Source organism: Rana temporaria, chromosome 3 (assembly GCF_905171775.1).
Source record: "Rana temporaria chromosome 3, aRanTem1.1, whole genome shotgun sequence".
In the NCBI taxonomy this organism is placed as follows: Eukaryota; Metazoa; Chordata; class Amphibia; order Anura; family Ranidae; genus Rana; species Rana temporaria.
The window spans coordinates 346,098,372-346,123,381 of record NC_053491.1 but is presented as its reverse complement, the minus strand read 5'-3'; the positions used below and the strand labels follow the sequence as shown (position 1 = coordinate 346,123,381).

Sequence of the window (25,010 nt, the reverse complement as noted above, 5' to 3'; positions counted from 1 at the left end):
AGAGCACAGCAAAGACACTTGTTGCGGACACTCTTTTACTATTGCTATATGCACCATACACCCCTAGGAATTCGGAGAAGCCACAAGGTAAATGTGCCACCCAGAACAAACCAGCAGCTCCTCCGGGTAGGGTTGCCAACTCTCCAGGATTCACCCGGACAGTTTGGGTTTGGGATCTTGTGTCCGGGTTTCAGTCTGCCTGAAACCCGGACACATTATTTAGACTGGGCTGTGGCTCCCCAAGTAACTGAGGTAGTCACACAAAAATCTGTTGCCATTCGGGAGATGCGGGCCGCTGTCTGGGGGCAGGTTTGGCATCACTGAGGGGGAGCCACGATTTCAGCAAGAGCAGTTTGGCCACACCCACTGTTTGCCGCAGCGCGCTGCAATACCACTGTCCTTGAGGCACCCAAAGGTGCCCCAGGTCTTTTATTATCAGATTGTTTATACTACGGAAAAAAATGTGCCCTGTGCCACTAAAGTGTTCGGGTTTGGCTTGAAGAAAGGGTGGCAACCCTACCTCCGGGGGTAGTGCTACATGTCAAAAAAGGGTTTACTTCCACTTTAAAATGCATGATAACTCACATAAAAATGCTCACCAATGGAAGGTAATGAACTGTTTTCTGAAGAAACTATTTCAGTGTAATGTAAACCAGACACTGTTGGATATATGAGAACCTTCTCAGACAATTTCTCAACTCTTTCTGTCCACAGTGACTAGAGAAGGCTCAGTACAGCCACACCACAGGATTATCATTTATCACACATCCTCAGTGAGCAGACTAGCACAGGAAGACATGGTTGTTCTTATCAATAATGTTCCTGGAACAATAAAGTTTTATTCAAGTAGTAAGGAAACCGGACAAAAAAATAAATCCTCCCTTGTGTTGTGGTGAGATGGTCAGCTGATCGGGAATCACGTGACTGGGATGGAGTGAGGAGGAAGAGAAGAGAAGATCAGGGGGGATCATCGTTGGTGTGGCCCGGACACCTTGGGGACAGGAAGGAGGGGACAGTGGAGTGCCGTCAGTAGAGGAGGAGCTGACAGCTGGATGTTCCCTGTGCACAGGGCACGAGTTGGCATCTGACTCACCTAGCCGATTTGCAGGAACAGACCCGGCTTGTGTCACCATGGTGATGTTACTGGGGGTTTGAATGGTGAACAGCTGCACAGTAAGTCACTGATTTTAATGTTTTTTTTTTTTTTGTTTTTTTTAAATGTATTTATATTCGATGAGATTTATTAATGAATAGAATCAGGAATATCTTGGGGTCAGTGTTTATTCAAGTTTCGTAGGTGGCATCAGCTAGATCGGATCAGAGGAGTTGATGTATGCTGGGAGGGAGAATATGCATACAGGAGGCAGAGTGTGATGGGGTGAGATCAGAAGGAGAGGGGCAAGTATGAAAGGAAGGGTGGGGTATACATACACACAGGAGGAAGAGTATGATGAGAGGTGTGAGCTCAGGATGAGAGGTAAGTTTGTGGAGATAGCTTCAGGAGGGGTGATTCTTGGGGTGTCATTGTGAGAACAGGAGGGGTGATTAGCAGGGTGACAGTATGAGAACAGGATGAGATGGGTGGCAGTGTGAGAACAGGAAAAGTGATTAGTGAGGTGGCGAGAGTGTAGTACTGGATTATAGTGGTTGATTAGTGGGGTGACGATGGACTGAGTACAGGATTATAGGAGTTGACTAGTGGGTGATGATGGACTGAGTACAGGATTATAGGGGTTGATTAGTGGGGTGATGATGGACTTAGTACAGGATTATAAGGGTTGGTTAGTGGAGTGGCGATGGACTGAGTACAGGATTATAGGGGTTGATTAGTGGGGTGACTATGGACTTGGTACAGGATTATAGGGGTTGATTAGTGGGGTGACGATGGACTTGGTACAGGATTATAGGGGTTGATTGGTGGGGTGGCAGTGTGCAGAAAGGAGTAATTAGTGGGGTAACAAAGTGAGTCCAGATGAGTGGTGATAGGGCGGTAATAATATAAGTAGGGCAGGAGAGGGGTGATTAGTGGGGGGGACAGTGTGAGTATAGGAGGAGAGGGGGAATTAGTGGGGTAACAATTTTGCATACAGGAATAGTAGAGTATTTACTGGGATCATGATGATGTGTGTACAGAAGTGAAAACCTGATCAGTGGGGTGACGGCATGGGTACAGGGGAGGAGGGGGTGATTAGTGGGGTGACGGCATGAGTACAGGGGAGGAGGGGGTGATTAGTGGGGTGACGGCATGAGTACAGGGGAGGAGGGGGTGATTAGTGGGGTGACGGCATGAGTACATGGGAGGAGGGGTGATTAGTGGGGTGACGGCATGGGTACAGGGGAGGAGGGGGTGATTAGTGGGGTGACGGCATGAGTACAGGGGAGGAGGGGGTGATTGGTGGGGTGACGGCATGAGTACAGTGGAGGAGGGGGTGATTGGTGGGGTGACGGCATGAGTACAGTGGAGGAGGGGGTGATTGGTGGGGTGACGGCATGAGTACAGTGGAGGAGGGGGTGATTAGTGGGGTGACGGCATGAGTACAGGGGAGGAGGGGGTGATTGGTGGGGTGACGGCATGGGTACAGGGGAGGAGGGGGTGATTAGTGGGGTGACGGCATGAGTACAGGGGAGGAGGGGGTGATTAGTGGGGTGATGGCATGAGTACAGGGAAGGGGGGGTGATTAGTGGGGTGACAGCCTTGGTATAGGAGGGGCGAGGTGATACGTGACAGAATGGAGTATGTACAGAAGAAGAGGGATGAATACAGATATCGGCGAGGAAGCCGATTAGTGGGATGTCGGGATGAGCAGAGGCGACTATGGGGTAGTGGTGTGAATATCTCAGACAGCTTAGTAAATGTGAATTTATTGCTTAATTTTCACAATCAATTTGTAAAAGATTTTTTTTCCAATATCGTACTTCTAAAAACCTTAACCTACCAAGCTGACCAGGAAGTGTGCAGTCGGCTACAATTGAATTCCTCCTACAACATGTAGAATCTGCCTATGTGGTCTTTTGTTTGTGCAAGAATAATCTGGGTGATGGTTTAAATTGGCTTTAACTCCTGAAGCATCTTCTTCTTTTTTTTGTTGGTCAGAAAACTATTCTGCATTGGTATACAGTATGCATGCCGGTCTTTAGTTCCCTTTATTTTCCACATTGTGCAATCACTTACACAGATATGCAGAGTGCATTACAGTCAGGGGAATTGAACAGTTGCTTGATCTGAGATGTCCGTAGGAAAGGTAACCTGATTCATTAAAAGGTCAATAGGTCAGTGCTGACCTTAAACTATATTAAGCTGGGCAATTTCCAGAAATGAACAAGTACAACCAGATTTACTGCTGTTAACTGCTCAAAGCAACAAGGAGTAAACCTCCCCCCATGACTGATATTCAGAGGCCCAATGTCGGCTGCATCCAATATTCACATTTAACTTGTTAGTGCTAAATAGTTGTCATCCTTCAAAGTAGGGTTGTCCCGATACTAGTATCGGTATCGGGACCGATACAGAGTATTTGCGGGAGTACTTGTACTCCCGCAAATACCACCAATGCCTAAATAGAATACTCAGCAACCCCCCCACCCCCGCCGCCGCTACACCGCATCCCGCCGCTTGGTTAATACGAGCGGGGAACATTACAGCTTTCCTTTGAATAGCTGTAGTGTTTCCCGCCGCGCCGCATATAGACACTCCCCCTTGCTCGGGTGAAGAGTCCAATCCCGAGCAAGGGGGAGTGTCTATACGCAGTGCGGCGCGAATCATTACAGCTATTCAAATGAAAGCTGTGATGTTCCCCGCACGCTGTTTAACCATGCGGCGCGGCAGCATGCAGGTAAGGGGGGTGGGACATGGCTGCTTCTAAGGGGGGGACATGGCTGCTTCTAAGGGGGGGACATGGCTGCTTCTAAGGGGGGGACATGGCTGCTTCTAAGGGGGGGACATGGCTGCTTCTAAGGGGGGGACATGGCTGCTTCTAAGGGCGGGGCATGGCTGCTTCTAAGGGCGGGGCATGGCTGCTTCTAAGGGCGGGACATGGCTGCTTCTAAGGGCGGGACATGGCTGCTTCTAAGGGGGGGACTTGGCTGCTTCTAAGGGGGTGACTTGGCTGCTTCTAAGGGGGGGACATGGCTGCTTCTGTGTGGGGACATGGCTGCTTCTGTGTGGGGGGGACATGGCTGCTTCTGTGTGGGGGGGACATGGCTGCATCTGTGGGGGGACATGGCTGCATCTGTGGGGGGGGACATGGCTGCATTTGGGGACACATTTAAAAATAAGTATCGGTACTTGTACTCGGTCCTAAAAAAGTGGTATCAGGACAACCCTACTTCAAAGCACTGCTCCCATTATTAGAAAACAGTTTAATATTATTATTATTATTATTAATAATATATATATATATATATATATATATATATATATATATATATATATATATATATATATATATATATATAATTTTTTTTTTATGAAAACAGATTACAGTACTCCTTTAAATTAAACTACCGGTATGTGGATCCACATTTGTGTATAGTATAGGCATTGAATGTATGGCATTGAAAAAATTATATGTACATGGATATAAAGCTGGCTACAGGGATACGTTCAGAGAGTAAAGAGAAATGGCTCATGTCTTTAATGGTGTAGGGTTGTGAGTGAGTGAGTGGTAAGCCCTATTATATAGAGTTTGGAATAAATGGCTCAACCTCTGTGTTTGCTGATTATACAAAGCTAAACAGGTCAATAGCTTCACTGCAGGATTTAGCAACTTTGCATTAGGACCTCAATAAAATAGAGGGGTGGGCAATTATTTGGCAAATGAGGTTTAAAGGAGAAAAAAAAACACTAACATTTTATACTTCATTTGCTGCAGCTCTCTCCCGCAGGGGAGAACTGGGTGATCACATGATTGCTCAGTTCTCAGTCTTCCCAGAGCAGAGAGTGGTGACTTTGTTACCGCTCTCTGCTCTGCCCCTCCAGTGCTCACTGGAGCACTGGGCTGGGGAGAAATCTGCTGGCTCCAGCTCTCAGCATCGGGCTGAGGAGCTGAGCCTACTGCTGATCGGGCATCTGGTGGATTCCGACAATATGGTTGGGATCCTTTCAGAGCTTTGAATGGCTGTACGGCATTAAGTGCACTCAGAAGTGAAGTATGACCAAAAAAGCTTATATTTCCATATTTCTCTTTTGATATTGAATAATAAAGTAATGCACCTGGGAGTTTAATAAAAAAATAAATAAAACCATGCAAGTTACTGACTAGGGCGGGGGTCTCCAAACTTTCTAAGCAAAGGGCCAGTTTATTGTCCTTCAGACTTTAGGGGGACGGGATCGGGGGCCAGCAGGAGAGGAAATTTTTCTGGTATCAGTGGGACCATTTGGTATCGGAAGGAGGAATAGTGCCCTATGGTTGGTATCATTGGGAGGAAAAGTGACTCATTGTTATTGTCAGTGGGAGAAATGGTGCCCCATTGTTGATATCAATTGGAAGAATAGTGGGAGGAATAGTGCTCCAAGGGCCCGGGTTCAGGCAAGCAAAGGGCCGCATCTGGCCCCCAGGCCGCAGTTTGGAGACCACTGGACTAGGGGAAGAAGCTCTTGAGGATGGAACAAGATCGTGGGTCTTTGTGGACTATGGGAAATGGAAATTTAGACTAGAAAGATGGACTTTAGGTGGCACACGGGTAATAAATTGTAAAAATCTATAGATATTTATTGTAGAAATTTTAATAAAAGATTCATAATACAATATCCATCAACGTATGGGCCCAACAAGTACTACAATAACACTTCCAATATAATAATGCAAGTACACTCTATTATTGAGAAAATACATAACCAGTAAATAATAGAAGTGTATATGAAGTGTGGACTATGCAATACCTTGCTGTATCCGGGTAGGCTAGTAGACTCTTGGCATGCATTTGAAAGTGTATTTACTCAAAAGATAAAAATTCTACCACTTCACAAAACACTGATCTCTTCTTGAGTATGCTGTTCAGTTTTGGTCACCAATACTTAAGGCTGGATTCACACCTATGCATTTTTTTTTTTTTTTTACTTGGAAAAACCGATTTTATTAAGTTCCGGCAGCAGACCGAGCAGGCACATCTTTGGGTCTAGAGTGGCAGGAGAGCCCATCTCGTCATGTAGGAACCGTATTACTTGCATCCAGTATGCTTGGATAACTGGGCAGGACCATATAAGATGGTAGGAGGCTGGGGTGTGGTCGCAGAGGCGGCACCCTGGATTGTACATGGGTTTGAAACGCGCTATCCTCTGAGGGGTCAGGTATGTCTTGTGTATAATGTACAACTGTGTGAGACGGTCTGACAGTTTGGGGGAGACTTTTTTCACGTCCTCCAAAATTTTATCCCAATCCTCATTCTCAACTAGTCCAACGACACATATGCATTTTAGACCCCTTTCACACTGGGGCGTTTTTTCAGGCGCTTTGGTGTTAAAAAAAAAAGCTCCTAAAGAGCTGCAAAGAAGCTGCTTGCAGAACTTTTTTGAACACCCTACCAGTGCAGCGCCTCAGTGTGAAAGCACTCGGGCTTTCACATTGGGATTGCAGTTGAGGCTTCTTGCAGGCGCTTTTTTTTTTTTTTTTAACGCTAAGACCCCTTTCACACTGGGGTGTTTTCCAGGTGCTTTAGTGTGAAAGCACTCAGGTATTCACATTGGAATTGCAGATGCAGCTTCTTTCAGGCGCTTTACATGCACTTTTTTTTTAACGCTAAAGCGCCTGAAAAACGCCCCAGTGTGAAAGGGGTTTTCGTTAGGGATGCACCGAAATGGAAATTTCAGAACCGAAACGAAACCGAAATGAAAAAAAAATTCAGTCCGAAACCGAAACCGAAAATTACTTTTCTTTTTTCCCCCTATTTAAAATTTTTTTCCAATAATTGTATGCATTACATGAGACATTTTAATTAGCTTCATTGATTTAAAATAACCAGAATTGAAAAGCTCCAATTCAATATAATAAAATCCAAACTTTTATTAAAAAATTAGACACAAATAGTATATAATTGGTTACAGTGGCTGCGTTTGATGGGCACAGTGGCGACGTGTGTTGGCACAGTGGCTGTGTTTGATAGGCACAGTGGCTGCGTTTGATGGGCACAGTGGCGACGTATGATGGCACAGTGGCGACGTGTGATGGGCACAATGGCTGCGTTTGATGGGCACAGTGGCTGCGTTTGATGGGCACAGTGGCGACGTATGATGGCACAGTGGCGACGTATGATGGCACAGTGGCGACGTATGATGGCACAGTGGCGACGTATGATGGCACAGTGAGGCTGCAATTAATGTTTTTTTTTTTGGTAGTCAGAGAAGGCAAGCATGGCTCAATAACACACAAACGTTTTTTAAAAAAAACGTTTGTGTGTTATTGAGCCATGCTTGCCTTCTCTGACTACCAAAAAAAAAACATTAATTGCAGCCTCACTGTGCCACTGTGAAAAAATAGCAGATAATTATTTTTTTTATCTGCCATTTTTTCATTAGGAAAGTGCTGGTCAGTCTCAGTTAGTTTACCACTCCCCCCCCCCCCCCCCCGAATCCAGCCATTTAACACAAACAAAGTTAAATCTTCATTTCATACAAGTTCTGTGCTGCTAGTGCTTACTATTTTATCAGGTTACGCTGCTACTAGGTTCCTCCTAGGCAGGCAGTGTGATTAGTCTGACTCTGTGTCACAGGCTCCGACACAGCTCCTGGCCTGCCCAGCGCTCCGAGTCCTCCCTCACCTCCGGCCGTGACGTCACGCCGCTCACGCCGCTGGACTCGACCAAAAGACTCCCCCATAGGGGGGAGTCCAAAAAACAGGAAATGGAGCTAGGAGGAATCCGGTGGAGCGCGATCGGCAGTCGGCACGCAATTTGTACAGTGCGGCTGCCGCTGCCCGCGCTGTACATGTCTGGCGGCCAGCTTGTGTGTCTGTCAGGCTATGTATGTATTAGAACTGTGCCCCCTTGTAAACGAAATGGTCCCGCCCACGAAGTTCATTATCGACAATTTTAATGTGTTTCGGCAGGGACCCAAAAATGCGGTTTTCGGCCGATATGTATCGGCCACCGATATATCGGTGCATCCCTAGTTTTCGTGCATTTTGTAGATTTGCACTACAGATTGTGTTCCATAGGAAACCATGTTAAATGGACTGTAGTGCAAATCTGCAATATGCAAAAGGCACTAAAACTGCATAGGTGTGAATCCAGCCTAAGGGGGTTGTAAAGTCAGAAGTTGTTTTTTTTTATCTTAATATATTCTATACATTAAGATAAAAAGCCTTCTGTGTGCAGAAGGCCCCCCTGGGCCTCCTAATACTTACCAGAGCTCCATCTCTGTCCAGCAATGTCCACTAGTGTCTCGGCCTTCCAGGTCTCTCCCTCCTGATTTTCTGAAACACAGAAGTGGCTCGATTGGCTCCCGCTCCTCTCAATTAAAGTAATTTAGCCAATCAGAAGAGAGAAGGGGTGGGGCAGAACCACTGCTCAGTGTCTGAATGGACACACAGAACTTGGTGGGGCAGAACTGCAGCTCGGCTTGGGTGCCCCCATATCAAGTTGCTTGCTGTGGGGGTACTCGACAACAGGAGGGAGGGCCCAGGAGCACAGAAGAGGGACACAAGAAGAGGAGGATCTGGTCTGCTCTGTGCAAATCCACTGTAACAGAGCAGGTAAGTATAACATGTTGTTTTATTATTTTTTTTTATAGAAAAAAAGAAACAACTTTACAATCACTTTTAGAAGAACGTCCTTGAGTTGGAGAGTGTTCAGAGAAGGACAACAACATTTTGTTACAAGGAACTACTACAAAAATTAAACTTTTATTTTCCCTGGAAAATTATGAAATGTACAGATTTATCCATGGTGACTGTGGTATTGGGAAAATAAATGTTTAAAGTGGTTGTAAACCTCTGTAGTGTTTAGGGATGCACCGAATGGGTTTTTTGGTGCCGAAACGGTTACCGAAAATGAAAAACGCACTAGGCCGAAAACTGAAACCGATACCGAAACAGCAACGATACCGAAAAAATATTTTTATACAGGAGATGGTTAGAGACTGGGGACAGGGTACAGGAGATGGTCAGAGACTGCAGTTCCTATGGACGTTAGTGGACAATGGCCGATCAGCCCTCTCACCTGACCCAGCGATACCCCCCCCCCAGGACAACCCCCCCCCTCCATTACGTAAAAGATCAGGGAACAGGTGGAGAACAGATCGCAGCAGGCAGGAGTTAAGACAGAGAGGAGGAGGAGGAGAACACATGTCACTGCAGGCACGGACTGCCCCTTCAGCGACATCACTGTGCAGATGGTCTCTCTCCACACAGAGACAGCCGATCTCTGGCTGCTTCGGTCTCCTCCTCTGACAAGAGGAGGGAGGGGGGGTGGGAGGGCTCAGGAAACACAGCGGCGGCGGGGAGAGCCGCCTCTCAACATGGACAAGGAGAGGGAGGAGGATGGCGCTTCAGCCCCCCCACCTCTGTGGCGCCCGGGTAAACTGCACCCGCCTAGGATCGGCCCTGACAACACGTCCATAATGGGAGGCACCAGGGGTGGGGCCCCCTGCCCAGGCTCCACCCCATTTTCGGCATCGTTATCGGCATGATTTCTCTTTCGGCAACCGAAATTTCGGTGCATCCCTAGTAGTGTTTACTTATCTCTCTCCAAATCTCTAAGACCCCTTTTCATACTGGGGCGGTTTTCAGGGGCTTTAGTGTTGGAAATAGGCTTTGATAAGTGTCTGAAAACCGCCTCCCATTTATTTAAGTGTGACTTTTCACACCCGGGTGGTTCTCTTGGGGGACGTTCCGAAAAGACCTGCAAGCGGCATCTTTAAAGCGGGGGTTCACCCTAAAAAAATGTCTAACATTGCATGGAGCCGACCTATGAGACCGACAGTATGCTGTTGTTTTGTTTGTTTTTTTGCGTACATACCATTTTAGGGCTATTTTCACCCGCGGGAGTGGGCGTTCCTAATCACAGGCTGTGATTGACGTGCTTCCAACCGGCGCATACTGCGCGTCGCGAGTTGCCGAAAGAAGCCGAACATCGGTGCGCAGGCGCCGTATAGAGCAACTCGTTACGCGCAGTGTGCGCCGGTCGGAAGCACGTCAGTCACAGCCTGTGATTAGGAACGCCCACTCCTGCGGGAAAGCCGGGGGTGAAAATAGCCCTAAAATGGTATGTACGCCAAAAACAAACAAAACAGCATACTGTCGGTCTCATAGGTCGGCTTTTTTTAGGGTGAACCCCCGCTTTAAGGTGCGTTTGGAGTGCTGTATATAGCACTCCCAAAACGCCCTGCCCATTGGAATGAATGGGCAGCACTTCGGAAGAGCCAAAAGTTAATAGAGCCCCGGCAGCTGCCTAAAAGCGCCGCTTAAACAGCGCTAAAGTGCCACTAAAACGAGCAACATTTTACTGGGAACACGGCCACAGCTCGGTGTGAAAGGGGTCTAAGTGTCGTTCCTCTGTTATCAGCATGAGTTACTTCTGAGAAGTTTTCCGACACATGAAATACATTTGTGTCGAGAGGGAGGGAGAGGAGAGCTCGGCAGACAGCTTGTCTATTCAGGACACTGCTCTGCTGTGTGGAGAGGAGTGTGTTCCTTTTCTCCAATCAGCTCTCACAGACTGGTACTGCATTCTCTCCACCCACTCCTCTGTGTTCCTTACATATGAAAAAAGATTTTTAACACAATTTGCCTTTTTGAAGGGGTGTAGACGAGATGACTGCAGATAAAAAAAAAATAAAAAAATCCTCCTACATAGGTTTTACTTGTTTATCTGTTTACTGGGTATATGTGAGGGTTTACAGCAACCTTAACTGTATCTGAGCACCACAAACTGAAAATGCTGTTTAGTTCATTTGTAACATTCCCAGCACACTCCTCCACCAATTCATATCTTCATGCATAATTTGGAAAATCACTCTAAAAACATGCCCTAGAATTTCTAGCCACGACCATCTTGAGTAAGGACAGATGATTCATGTAACATTTACTTCCTGGAATTCTTCTGCCCTTAGCTCAGGCACGAGGGTGGGCTTAACTGAGAAAGCTCCTTCTCCAGACGAAGGAAGAAAAATGGCCAATGAAGACTCATTGGATGTATGTAATTTTTGGCCTATACCAGAAAACAACAAAAATATATAATGTACCACTATCTATTTAGTAATATAAGGATTAAAAATGGTTCAAGGATAAGTTTACCTTTTTTTTTATAGAAAAAAATAATAAATAAACATATTTTTGCAGGGAAAACAATGTACATTTACTATGTTCTCCTGCAGGAGCCTTTTAAAAGGTAGTAAATAAGAGAAGTTCTTTATTGGGGATTACATCCACTTTAAAAAGATGAAATATTGTCCACAAACCCTTTGTAGATTATTTTTAATAATGTTCTTACAATTTTAGGAACCATGGCTACCACCAGGCTGAGGAATGACACGTACAATGACTACAGCTCCACGGAATCTAGCCCCACCGAGGAGCATTCACCAGCCATCAACAACGTTCCCTCTAGGTCTGGACAGTATGAGCGCATTGGAGAGCACAGTAGCAGCAGCACAACGTAAGTATACGCTACACTTGAGGGGTAACATAACATTTTAGTGGCCATAATTAAGCCGGTAATAGGTTTAAATCTGCCAGTTCAACAAGGACCAGCTGAGATTCGAACCATGTATGAGCAGGCTGTCAGACTTTACATTGATTATTGCCAGTGGCTATTATAGCCTCTATCAGTAATCACTGTGGTCTCCCAGCGGGGATGGTAAATCTCTCCATCTATAGTCTGCTTTAGACTGATGTTGTTACAAGATGCAGCTGAACAAATATCAAGCTGTTCATATTGTATATGATAAGATAGGAATATCTTTTAGATGATTTTCAATTTATCTCTTGATAGAGTTGATTAAAGATAAAGCAACAATATACTGTATGGTTCTAATTCATATTTTGTAACATTTTTTTTTTCATGGAAGCACGCGATTACAGCCAGAGGCTCTAATAAGCTTAAAAAAAGGGTGGGCTCGGGACACAGTGCTCCACTCATATTCGCCATTGTCTTCCTGATTCTCCTCCTGGCTAATCGGGAAGCAGGTCCTGAGACCTGTCACCTGAGAGGAGAAGCAATCCTATTGGCCGCCAAGGAGGAAGGAGACACAGGGGATGCTGCCGTGAAGCACCAGGAGGTGGAGACTCCACCCGGTGGAAGCGCTGCTGGTGACCGACCAACCGACTGGGGGAGGGGCAGGGGCACATGGGGCTGCCTGTGATTGTTTGCTGCCCCCCTGCAAAAAAGTATACCACCAGCTACCACTGTGTGTGTTTGTGTATATGTATATGTATATGTGTGTATGTATATGTGTGTGTGTATGTATGTGTGTGTGTGTGTGTGTGTATATATATATATATATATATATATATATATATATATATATATATATATATATATATATATATATATATATAAATTATTACACACACACACGTCAATTCAATGTAAGAATATTACATTTTTATTCATTTTGGCGTTTTGGATGGACTAAGGAAGGGTTATAACCCCTGACATATATTTATTTTTTGCCATTTGTATTCTATGGGGGAGATTTCCCTTAATTTCCTGTCCCATAGCCAAAACAGGAAGTGAGAAGCAATACCTCCAAAGTGAGGGAATCCTGGGGTGTCAACAGAACTAGTCTCCCTATCGGAATACTTTTGGGGTTATTCACAAAAGGCAAATCCACTTTGCACTACAAATGCACTTTCAAGTGCAGTCACTGTAGATCCAAGGGGGACATGCAAGGAAAAGAAAAAACAGCATTTTTGCTTGCACATGGTTGGATGATAAAATCAGCAGAGCTTCCCCCTAATTTCAGAGCTTCCCCTCCGATCTCTAGCAATCTACAGTGACTGCACTTACCAGTTCACTTGTAGTGCAGAGTGGATTTTCCTTTAGTAAATCAACCTCTTTATCTCTAGGACAAAGAACAGTATGCAGTGTGCATGTACCCATGTTGGCCAATTAAATACAATTTTTACTGTGCTGACTTCAGCAGGTTGGTTTTCTGATTGGCTAATGTGTGTTACTTTGGACAGCATCTTTGCTCTTATTGTGATGCATTATTAAAACTGAGCTTTATGCAGGTCTTTGTTCTATAGTATAGGGCAGTGGTTCTCAACCTCATTCCTCAAGTACCCCCAACAGGCCATGTTTTCAGGTTTTCCTTTATGTTGCACTCAGTAGCTTGGTATTTTGGACAGCTATTTTATCAATGAGAAATTCCCAAAGCATGGCCTGTTGGGGGTACTTGAGCACTGAGGTTGAGAACCATTGGTATAGGGTACACTGCTCCCAAGCACTGAATCGGGTCACCATCGTGGAAGATCGGGTGCAGTACGGCAGCAGAAGCTAATCCTATGCCCCACAGACTGCACAAATACAAGGAAAATTCGAAAGCTGGTAACTTTTTTTTTCATCAGGACAGGACAACACAGACATAGAATTTCTGCCTGGGACCTCTTTTGACATGTTTCACCATTATACCTCTGCTATTAAGACCAGTTTTGTGGATGAAATTTATCGGAAGTGGTGGTTGGCAAGCTAACAAAATTGTCCAGTGCAATAAAACTTAAAGGATTACCGTAATTCACATTTGGTACATGTTACACATTCCTGCTTTATTTAGGGTGGAACATGTTCCAGCTTCTACTGCCTCTCTCCCCTATCTCCCCCCACAGTGGGCAGTAGATCTTCTCCCAGCACCCACTTTCACAATTCAATAAGTGTGGTGGGGCTCTGCTCATACAGACGCATCTTCATTCAGTTTCCGGTGAATGAATGAACTACAAGTACTGTTGACCAACGCAGCAGATGGCTTGTAGTTCTGAATGAACTGCGAGGACGCTGATGAGCGCGCTCATAGTTTATTCACAAACCCGACGGCTTTCAAATTGCGTGTGCGTATGGAGGTACAGGCTGATAGCTGCAGGGCTTGTCTGCAGAAGCCTAACATTGCACTCCTAATCCACAGATTATAGGTGCAATGCTTTCCGGGATTCAGCAGGAAAAAATAATAAATGCATTTCTTTTATGCAAAAATATAACTTATCCTTTTAAATGGAGTACTCTCCTACTCTTTCAGCCTGACTTTTTAGGGGATTATGGGAAACTATCTTGCCAAATTGACATATATTTATTTTGAACACTTGCTAAAAATCTACAATTTAAGTTTTTCTGACACTCTAACTAAATTTTAAAGTGGTTTCAAAAGCTCCAATTTTTTTTTTTTACAATGCATGAAGGTAAAAAACCTTCTGCGTGCAGCTCCCCCAGCAGTCCTCCCAATACTTACCTGAGCCCCATCTCGATCCAGCGATGTGCACAAAAGCAGCAGCTCTCTGGTCTTTCTGCTCACTGGCTGAGACAGCAGCATAAGCCAGTGGCTCCCGCTACTGACTATTACAGCCAGTGAGCCAATGAGGTGGGGGTGGGGCCAAACCGTTATTCATGTTGGTTAACCACTAGAGGCCCGCTCTATAGCTACAGCGCGGACCTGAAATTCCGGGAGGACGTCAATAGACGTCTTCGCCTTTGCAACGTGCGCCCCCTGCAGGGAGCTCGCGGCATGCGCTGTGATCACGAGTCACTGAGACTCGGGTGATCACAGATCCGTGTAAGGGGCCGGTCCTGGGCCCTTACCATGTGATCAGCTGTCGGCCAATGACAGCTGATCACTTGATGTAAACAAAGGATCGGTAATCATTTCTTTTTTCTCCTCACAATGACAGCATAAGGAGAAAAATGGGAAAAATGTTGATCGTTTTGCTATCGCAGTGTATTGATAGAGAAAAATTCAAATACTCCTACCGTAAGGCCCCTTTCACAATGAGGAGTTTTTTGGGTGGTATAGCGCTAAAAATAGGGCCTTAATACCGCCTGAAAAATTCCTGCCCCAGCATTCTCAATATGAAAGCCGGAGGGCTTTCACACTGAGGCAATGCACTGGCAGGAGAGAAAAAAATCTCCTGCAAGCAGCATCTTTGGAGCGGTGAGAGGAGCGGTGTCTATACCACTCCTTCACCGCTCCTTCCCAGTTAAAACAATAGGAAACCGTGGTAATACCGCCCGCAATGCGCCTCTGCAGAGGCGCATTGCGGGCGGTATTAACCCTTTTTCGGCCGCTAGCGGAGGTTAATACCGCACCGCTAGCGGCCAAATCCTGCGGCAAATCTGATGGTATAGCGCCGCTATTTTTAGCGGCGCTATACCGCCACCGCACCTCCACTGCCCTGTGTGAAAGGGGCCTAAGTGAGCTATATTGTATAAAATGCAAGGGCAAACTTTTTTTTTTTTTTGTTGTATTGAACAACTTGATGCTTGTTGTATGAAACTCCTGTTTTTGGGGATTCCTGAAATTTTCATATGGACAAGAAATATTGAATTTTTGCTTTTGTAACTAAATATACCGTATATACTCGAGTATAAGCCAAGTTTTTCTGCCCTTTTTTTAGGGCTGAAAATAGCCCCCTCGGCTTATACTCGAGTCCGTGTACCCGAAGGGCTGCGAGCGTCCATTGTTTAAAAGTCGCGGCTTCCCCCTTGTCCCTTCCGTGATGGGCGTTTCCCAGTAGACACTGTGTTCAGTGTTCCGCCTATCACGGATATCCTCTCATCCACGGACAAGAGAACATCCGTGATGGGCGCAACACAGTGTCTGCTGGGAAACCGAGTCCGAGGATGAGAAGACGTTCGTGATAGGCTGCTGGGAACCACCTATCACAGAACGAGACCAGGAGGAGACCGCGACTTTTAAATAATAAATAGACGCCCGGAGCCTGTAAAAATGTCAGGTACACTGACTCGGCCACAGTGAGGCAGCAATGGGCACACACTCATTTTGGTAGCATAATTATCAATGTGGAACATTATTTTTTATCAAGTTGTTATGGATAAAGTTCCACTTTAAGCAATAACGGAAAATACTTGTTGATCTTGCCAGATGTGCAATGTACTTGCTGCTTCCTGGCATGTGAACTGAAGTTACAAACCATGTTATGTCCCTTTTGCTGTCTTCTGTAAATTGATATTTCCTAAATGCGTACTTTTTGCAGGTATGTACACATGGAAAATTCATATGTTCTATATATTTTTGCTTTGACAGATGGTTCCAGACATTAATACATTTGCTAAAAGGGAATATTGGCACAGGATTGTTGGGGCTGCCGCTGGCTGTGAAGAACGCTGGAATTGTGGTATGAGATATAACTAAACATGCGTACCTCAGTATTATTTGAAACAATATCAATTTAAACCATTTCATACTGTTTTCAAAGCAATGTCTTTGTTTTAAGAAAATCCATACTGCATTTTAGATTATCAGATTTGGAAGAAATAATAATGTTCTCTTTTCTTGAGGGAAGAAAGGTACAGGGAAAGTTCAATATATTTTCTGTGTATTTATTATTTTATTGCTGGGCTTCATATTTTGTATGGTTTGTTGAACCACCTCCTGTTCTCGCTTCCTTAAAGTGATGGTAAAGATTTATTTTTATTTATTTTTCCTTTAAAAATAACAAACATGTTATAATTCCCTGCTCAGTAGCAGTGGATTTGCACAGAGCAGCCTGGATCCTCCTCTTCTCGGGTCCCTCTTTTGTTCTCCTGGCCCCTCCCTCCTGTTCAGTGCCCCCACACCAAGCTTGCTATGGGGCACCTGAAGATGAGTCACAGCTCTCTGTGTCCATTCAGACATGGAGCCCCGGTCTCTCTCTCTCTCTCTCTCTCTCTCTCTCTCTCTCTCTCTCATCGCTGGACTAAGAGGGACTTCATGTAGGTGGGGGGGCTGCTGCACACAGAAGGCTTTTTATCTTAATGCATTAAGATAAAAAAAAACTTCTGTCTTTACAATTCCTTTAAAGCTGAGCTCCACTCAAAAGGGGAAGTTCCGCTTTTAAGGCATCATCTCCTGCTCCTGTTTTTGAAACTGAGCTTTTGGCCAGGAGGGGCAGCGGGTACCTGATTTTCACAGGTACCCGCTCCCACTTCCGATCCGGTTGCCTTCCCAAAGTCTTCTGGGAAACTTGACTAGTCCCAGAATACTTTGGAACCAGTCACAGAGCGCAGCACCGCTCGTGAATGCGCAGTGGGCACATGGCTGTGAAGCTGCAAGCTGAGGGAGGACATGGGGTCAAAATGGCAGGGGTGAGTGCGCCGCTGGATCATATGACAGGTGAGTGCCTTTTAAGTCAGCAGCTAAACTTTTTTTTTTTTTTTTTTTTTTTTTTGTAGCTGCTGACTTTTAATTAACAAATGTCTGGAACTCCACTTTAGATTGAAACTTTGGAACTTAGACGTCACTCACCTGTTTTGTTTAGATTTTTTTTTTTTTTTGTATGTTGCATAATTCTCTAATCATGAATTCTTATAGTGGTATTAAATCATAAAGAATTTTTTTTTTATATTGCAGCTTGCTTTCCTCTATTTTCATCTGGTGACCTGGCCAGTAAGTCTGTTGTTTTTCAAAAGAACAAGCTCTCCAGCGAATGTATCAGTAACAAACCTGAGACAAATCATATACCACTTACAGGGGTGCTGACAATGACCAGCTTTTATTTAGTCATGAAAAATCTTTATCCCAAAAGGAAACAAACTGTTACCTGTAACTGCTTATAAAGTATTAGCTGGAGTTTTTCTTCAGTTTGTGTGTGTATTTAAATCATCTGCTACTACATCTAACTCTCCTCCCTGCTGTGCGATGATGCCCCCTGTGCTCCTTAATCCAGAGTGGATGCAGTCTAATACAGGAAGTGTTGCTGGCCAGATCGCCAAATGGAAACAGAGGGGCAGAAAGCCAAAGAAAATGAATGCAGTCATCACATCTAATAATTGGTACGCTGCAGGGGCGCCCGCGCCCCCCGCCACTTACCGGAGCCATCGGCAGCGGCGGAGGCGATCGGGTCCTTCATCCTACATGGCTGGGATACGAGTGAGGTCAAGATGGCCCCCAACCGTCTCCATAGCATAGCAGGGCGGAAGTGGTGTCAAAACGTCACTTCCGCCCATGCTTCTTAAATTGGATGTAAACCCAATTTTTTTTTTTTTATGTCACAATGTAGAGTATACGATTTCCTATCATCTGTGTCCTGTCTTGCCACACAGAGTTAATCCAGCTCTGAGCAATCCTCTTTTATTGTTCAGTGAAAATTAACAGACTTCCAGATAAAAACCTGTCTAAATAAAAAGTCCTTTCCTCTCTCCTTGCTTTGAGTGACAGGTTATTTACATATCTAGCTTGGACATGTTTATCATATGTTATGTTTATCATAATATGAAGTGATCCACAGTATATAGTGAGAAATCCACCCCCCTCCCCCCACATAACACATCCTGGTAATATACAATGAACTGTGGATCACCTCATATTATGATAAAAAAATGTTTTGGTTTACATCCACTTTAAAGGCATATTTTCCTGTTGTCATTTATTTAAAATGACGACATTTTTTATTTTTTTTTGCATTTTAGTCTAAATATAAGATCTAAAGTCTTTTTTACCCCAGATCTCATATTTAAGAGGACCTGTCATGCTTTTTTTCTATTACAAGGGATGTTTACATTCCTTCTAATAAAAAAACAAACAAAAAAAAAAAACACTTTTATTCCTAACGGTGTAAACATTTTATAAAATTTTATAAAATAAATAAAATTATTTTTTAAAGCGCCCTGTCCCAATGAGCTTGCGTGCAGAAGCGAACGCATACGTGAGTAGCGCCCGCATATGATAACGGTATTCAAACCGCACAAGTGAGGTATCGCCACAATCGTTAGAGCGAGAGCAATAATTCTAGGCCTAGACCTCCTCTGTAACTCAAAAGATGCAACCTATAGAATTTTTTAAACGTCGCCTATGGAGATTTTTAAGGGTAAAAGTTTGACGCCATTCCACGAGCGGGTGCAATTTTGAAGCGTGACATGTTGGGTATAATTTTACTTGGCGTAACATTATCTTTCACAATATAAAAAAAAATTGGGCTAACTTTACTGTTGTCTTATTTTTTAATTAAACCCCTGTTTGATATTTATTGTTGTTGCTGAGATAACAGAATCCATCAGACAAGAAGTGAGGGAAATTATCAACAGAAGACACAGAAAACCTTGAGACATTTGCCTCCATCCTGTCCCTGCCTCTTCATATCAATTTTGGTTTTGTTTATACATTCATGATACACTTTCTTTGTGTTCATGTATTACTATTGCTGTTATTACAGGATCCATTGTGTACAATACCCCTATTTATTTATTGAGCGGCTTCTTGATGTGTTGTCTGGAAAGGCAGAAAGCTTTTTGTACCTTGCTCTGCTTTGATGACAGATGATACGATCTTCTGTTTATGCTCCAACATCAAAAAGTTCTTTTCATGCGTCCATATGTAGCTAAGCAACAAGACTCCAGAAGAACCCGGCTAATTATTATGTTCTGGGCCAAAACGAGATGCCAGATCTGCACCCATGCTGCTGGGTTCTCTTCTAAAAAAAGATTCTCAGCACTAACACCTAGTCAGCTGGTAATTAGATGGCGCATTGCATTTTCAGCTTCTAAAAAGTGGAAATATGAGAACTTCTTTTTTTTTGCACACGTTAAATTGCACATTTAGGTCTGAAGTTTACTTAAGGCAGTATTAAACCCAAAAGCAAACCTTTATTATGTTGCAGATTGACAATTGGATGTGGCAGCTGCATTTGTTTTCTTTTTTAGGCTTTCTTTCTTCTATTTTCATCTGGGCGATGTGGCTAGTAAGTCTGTTCTTCAAAAGAACAAACTCTCTTGCAGATGAATCGGTTACATGGATGAGTAAAACCATTTACCATTGACAGGGGTGCTGACAATGATCAGTTTTATTTAAAACCTTTATCCAAAAAGGGAAAAAAAAAAACTGTTTGCTGTAACTGCCTATTAAGTATTATAGAGCGTTTGGCTTAAATTTACTAGTGTGTTTTACATCTGCTAGTAAATCTAATGCCGCGTCCACACGATCATTTTTCATCATGAAAAAAAACTTTGTTTTCAGCATGTCCAAAAAACGATGTTTTCCCAACTTCATCATTAAAAACGACATTGCCCACACACCATCGTTTTTAAATAATGATCTAGCAAAGCGCGGTGACGTACAACACGTACGACGGCCCTCTAAAGGGGAAGTTCTATTCGCCTTTGGGCTGCTTTAGCTGATTCCGTGTTAGTAAAAGATGATTCACGCTTTTCTGTCTGTTACAGCGTGATGAATGTGCTTACTCCATTATGAACGGTAGTTTTACCAGCACGACGCTCCCGTCTCATAACTTGCTTCTGAGCATGCGCGGGTTTAACCACTTAAGGATCGCCTCCTGCACATTTACGACGGCAGAATGTCACGGCTGGGCACATGCACGTACAGGTACGTCCTGTGCTAGTACCCAGCCATGGGCACGACCGCGCAATTGTCTGTTAAAGCGACGCAGTGCCGAATCGCAAAACCTGGCCGGGTCCTTTTAGCTGCATTTTGGTCCAGGTCTTAAGTGGTTAAAACGTAGTTTTAGCCCACACACGATCATTTTTTACAACCCAAAAAACAACATTATTTAAAACGACATTAAAAAATGCAGCATGTTCGAATTTTTTTTTGTCGTTTTTCAGAAGCCGAAAAATGATGTGTAGCCCACACACGATTGTTTTAAATTACGTTTTTCAAAAACGACATTTTTTTCATGACGAAAAATGATCATGTGTACGCGGCATTACACTCACCTCCCACCAGACTGACAATGCTGCTCAGGGCCGTCTTTAATGTTGATTAGACCCTGGGCAAAAAAATTCTTGGTGCTCCCCCCCCCCCCCCCCCCCCCCCCCATGCAATTTCGCTCTCCACCTGCTCTGAGACCATAAATATCAGTTTACTGTATCAGATCAGGCAGTGAATGCTATTGGTTGCCATAGGTTACAGCATTTCAATAGCACTTACGGACTAGTTGCTAGATGTTACAGCACACATTATGGCTCACTGATTAAGTCGCAACAAGTTACAGCACATGATTTTCTTCTTGTTGATTGGTTGCTAGAGATTACTGTACAGTAATATTGCTCACTGGTTGCTAGAGGTTACAGCACATCATCTCTTCACTGCAGAGGGGCATGATATGCATATGAATGCCACCTTTATTTACATAAGAATACCGCCGGCCGCTATATGAATGCTCACATTATTTACATATTGACGGTTATTTACATGTAAACACAGGGTCTGCAGGTGAGTCATCTGTACACAACAATAGGGCACAGCTGAGTAGCATTAGTATCAGCACTTCACACTGAGATATCAGGACACCGCAAAGGACTAAAACTTCAAGGGAATTTAAACTGGGATAGTTGGTAAGTATGACAGGGCGGTCCCCGCACACTGTGCAGGGACCGCCCTGTCAGATCTCCATTCTCCCCTATGGGGGATCAGATGAACATGGACCGTCTGCCCATGTTCAACCGATCCTCAGACAGATGGAAAAATAGGTGTTTCCTCCGTCTGCAGAATTGGAGGATTGTGGACCCGGATGAGATCGGGTGTCAGGGGATGTTCATCCGCTGACATCCGCAATCTCATTGGGATCAATGTATGTCCCTTTTTCATTCGTACACGGATGGATGAAAAAGCGGTCCGCCCGTGTGAAAGAGCCCTTAAGCTGAGCTCCAGGTATGATCTTTATTGCATATTTACATTCAGCTCAGACCAATGTAAGTATGCATTTCTGATACCTGAGGGTCTGGTGTGGAAGCAACAATTGCTGTAGTAGTTAGGCACTACTACAATGATGGCAGTCTTTAAGGGCCTGTGACAAATGGCTTGCCTGCTGCTTACTGACCACCGCAGAAGTTTTAATTTTTACTTTATAATCGGAAAGGTTTTAACTGCACTATGTGGAACACCTTCTTCTTTTCTACATGCTATATTATCCCTTTCGTGACTAAGCCTATTTTTGACATTTGTCTCTTGCAAGTTAAAATCTGTATTTTTTTGCTAGAAAATTACTTGGAACCCCCGAACATTTTATATATATTTTTTTTTAGCAGAGAATTTAGAAAATAAAATGGCGATTGTTGCAATATTTTATGTCACACAGTATTTATGCAGCAGGCCTTTCAAATGCAACTTTTTGGGGGAAAAATACACTTTTATGAATAAAAAAATAAATAAATAAACAGTAAATTAGCCCAATTTGTTTGTATAATGTGAAAGATGGTGTTCCGCAGAGTAAACGGATACCAAACATGTCACGCTTTAAAATTGCGCACACTCGTGGAATGGCGACAAATTATGGTACATAAAAATCTCTTAGACGCTTTAAAAAAAAATTATGGTTACCAGGTTAGAGTTACAGAGGAAGTCTAGTGCTAGAATTATTGCTCTCGCACTGACGATTGCGGCGATACCTCACATGTGTGATTTGAACACCGTTTACATATGCGGGCGCGACTTGCGTATGTGTTTTGTTTGCTGTGCGAGCTCGCGGGGACAGGGGCACTTTAAAAAAATAAATACATTTTTTTTTCTTCTTTACATTATGTGATCACTTTTTTTTTTTTTTTGTAAACATCCCTTGTGACAGTAATAGGTGATGACCCCACATCCATTGTTTGCAGTTCAAAGTATTCAGATCGCCAAAAAAGGCGATTCTGAATACTGTATTTTTTTTTTTTTTTAAACCGACGCCATTGGCAGCCGAGTGAACCGGATCTGACGTTGTGACGTTGCTTTTGTGTCTACAGAGAGAAGACTGGAACAAAGCCGTTTTCGGCTCTCTGCCAGTTTGTCCCTAGCCGCCGGAAGTGGTGGATTGAGAAGCTGGTCTCCTGGTGGGACGGGAGTCCCAGTAAGAGCAGCAGGAGGGGGGGGGGGGGATGTCCCCTCCCGCTCCTCCGGGATATCAACTAAATGGCTTTTAGCCACATTGGTTGTTATCCCTGGAAAGCCGACCGCCCGCTCTAAATAATGGTACCGGGATGATGCAGGCATTATGCCGGTATAACCCCCTAAAGCTGAGGTTGCACATATGCGTACGGTTGGCACAAAGGGGTTATAGAGGTTTTCTAGTGGATGGACAGCTGGCGAATGTTTGTCCCTTTAGAAGCGCTGTCGGATCTCTTATAGTGTGACGGTCTGAATTTATGGTAAAATTTCGTGCTAATTTTTGGTGGTGGTACTGGTTGAGACGCACTTTGGATTATATAACGTTTTTGGGTCTATCAAGATTGACTCCTGGGCGTTAGGATCACTCTATGTATTATCACTTGGTCTTTGTGTGTGTATATTAGAAAAAAATAAATAAATCATTCAGTCCTTTTGAGCTGGTAAGCAGTCATTTCTGCCCTTGGTGGTGGCATTGGTGCACGGTTCACTTTCTATGATGATGGCTGGCGGAGACGCACATCAAGAATACCAACACTTGGACATAGGATTTAATACTACATCACTTGTTGACACTTTTTTTATTCATGTTTTATTCTTTTTTTGGTTTGATTTTTATAAACAGAAAACAATAAGTGCAGCGCTAGAATTAGTATTGAGTGAAATAAATGTTGCCAAAATCACATATCATTGGAAGTGGGAACAACAGAGGACTGTGAGGAATGGGAATTCACTCAGCATGGGGGCAATGCTTGTAATGAGTCCATGTGTGTGTAACAGGTGAATAGTGAACAGTGACAAGTTCAATGAACAGTGAAAAGTTCAATGAACACAGCGGACCCTGGGCTCTGTGCGGATGGATTTGTGGGATGGTCTCGCCAACTTGAATGATGGAACAGATCTTTTCAGATACCTCTCTCAGGAACAGGAACCCAAATGGACAGGGCCGATGATAAAAAAGGCCACACTCATGGATCAATGCAGCATGTGTGGAAAAGAAAAAAAGCTCCAATGGTGCAGGTCAAAAAAAACGTGAAGGCTTTATTTGTAAAAAAATATAACAATAAAATCACGTGAATAGTTATAAAAGGCAGTATGGGGTACTAGGCATGTTACCCGACGTGTTTCGGCTCAAAGCCATCAACAGGGGCATGTATCTGTACCCCCACACTGCTAAATTTATATATACCAAACAATCCAAAGCTCCTCCCCAGGAAGGGAGGAGACAGGAAGTTAAACAATCATGGTAATGCATAGCATAAGCTGATGCGTATTTTACATATGCAGAACATGTCATACAAGTATACATCATAAAACCATTAAATAAAAATGCACATATGTAGCACAAAAATATAAGTAATGACTTGCAGAGGGTAAAATTTGACTTATACCAACTATATGTGTAGCAAACCGTTTATCACAGTATATGTTAAAACATGTCAGTGCTGAGTGTCCAACTGAAAGCTGCAATCCGCCGCCAGCCATAACACATCACCCTCACTGGAAGAAGCACACACTCTCCAGCACCAACATGTGTGAAAAAAACACAAACAGAAGCCGGGAACTTGAGCTAACACAATACACAGCTCCAGGAAATCAATCCGGAGCATGTATCGGTATACAGGGGACACGTGATTGAAGGACAACGGGGAGGGCTGTGGGGCGTGGCCGCTGACGTGAACGGATAAACATCCAATCGCTGTCATCAGCCACAGCCGCGCCCCCAAGACAGGTCCGTACACTGAAGGCTAATGGAGGGGGAGGGCCCCAAATCACGACCTATCAACGGAGAGGATCGTCGATGACTGACAAGCATCGACGATCCGACGTGAGGTGCAGAGAGCGGGCGCAGTGACGAGGAACCGTCAGCACGGCCGCCCACTGAACAAAATGGGTGGGCGTAGTGACGAACAACCGTCGACACCACGTGCGCCCGCCATGTGACATAAACGCCATCAGTCTCGGGAAGTAAACAAAGGATCCGGACGTACGGCGAATTATGCGGTGACTTTATAACCGGAGGGCCAAATGAATGAGTGTATCAACGGCCGAGGGC

At 44.2% G+C, this 25,010-nt stretch overlaps 1 protein-coding gene across 1 annotated transcript in view; it reads left to right on the top strand.

Moving 5' to 3' along the window:
• Nucleotides 1-881: 881 nt before the first annotated feature.
• LOC120932615 (proton-coupled amino acid transporter 1-like) overlaps nucleotides 882-25,010 on the top strand; it is a 116,846-nt gene continuing 92,717 nt past the window's right edge. Inside the window, exons 1-3 of the mRNA XM_040345129.1 lie at nucleotides 882-1,173; nucleotides 11,433-11,589; nucleotides 16,184-16,274. Coding sequence (XP_040201063.1) covers nucleotides 11,438-11,589; nucleotides 16,184-16,274 — 243 coding nt within the window. The 5' untranslated portion in view covers nucleotides 882-1,173; nucleotides 11,433-11,437. The remainder of the gene's footprint in view (nucleotides 1,174-11,432; nucleotides 11,590-16,183; nucleotides 16,275-25,010) is intronic.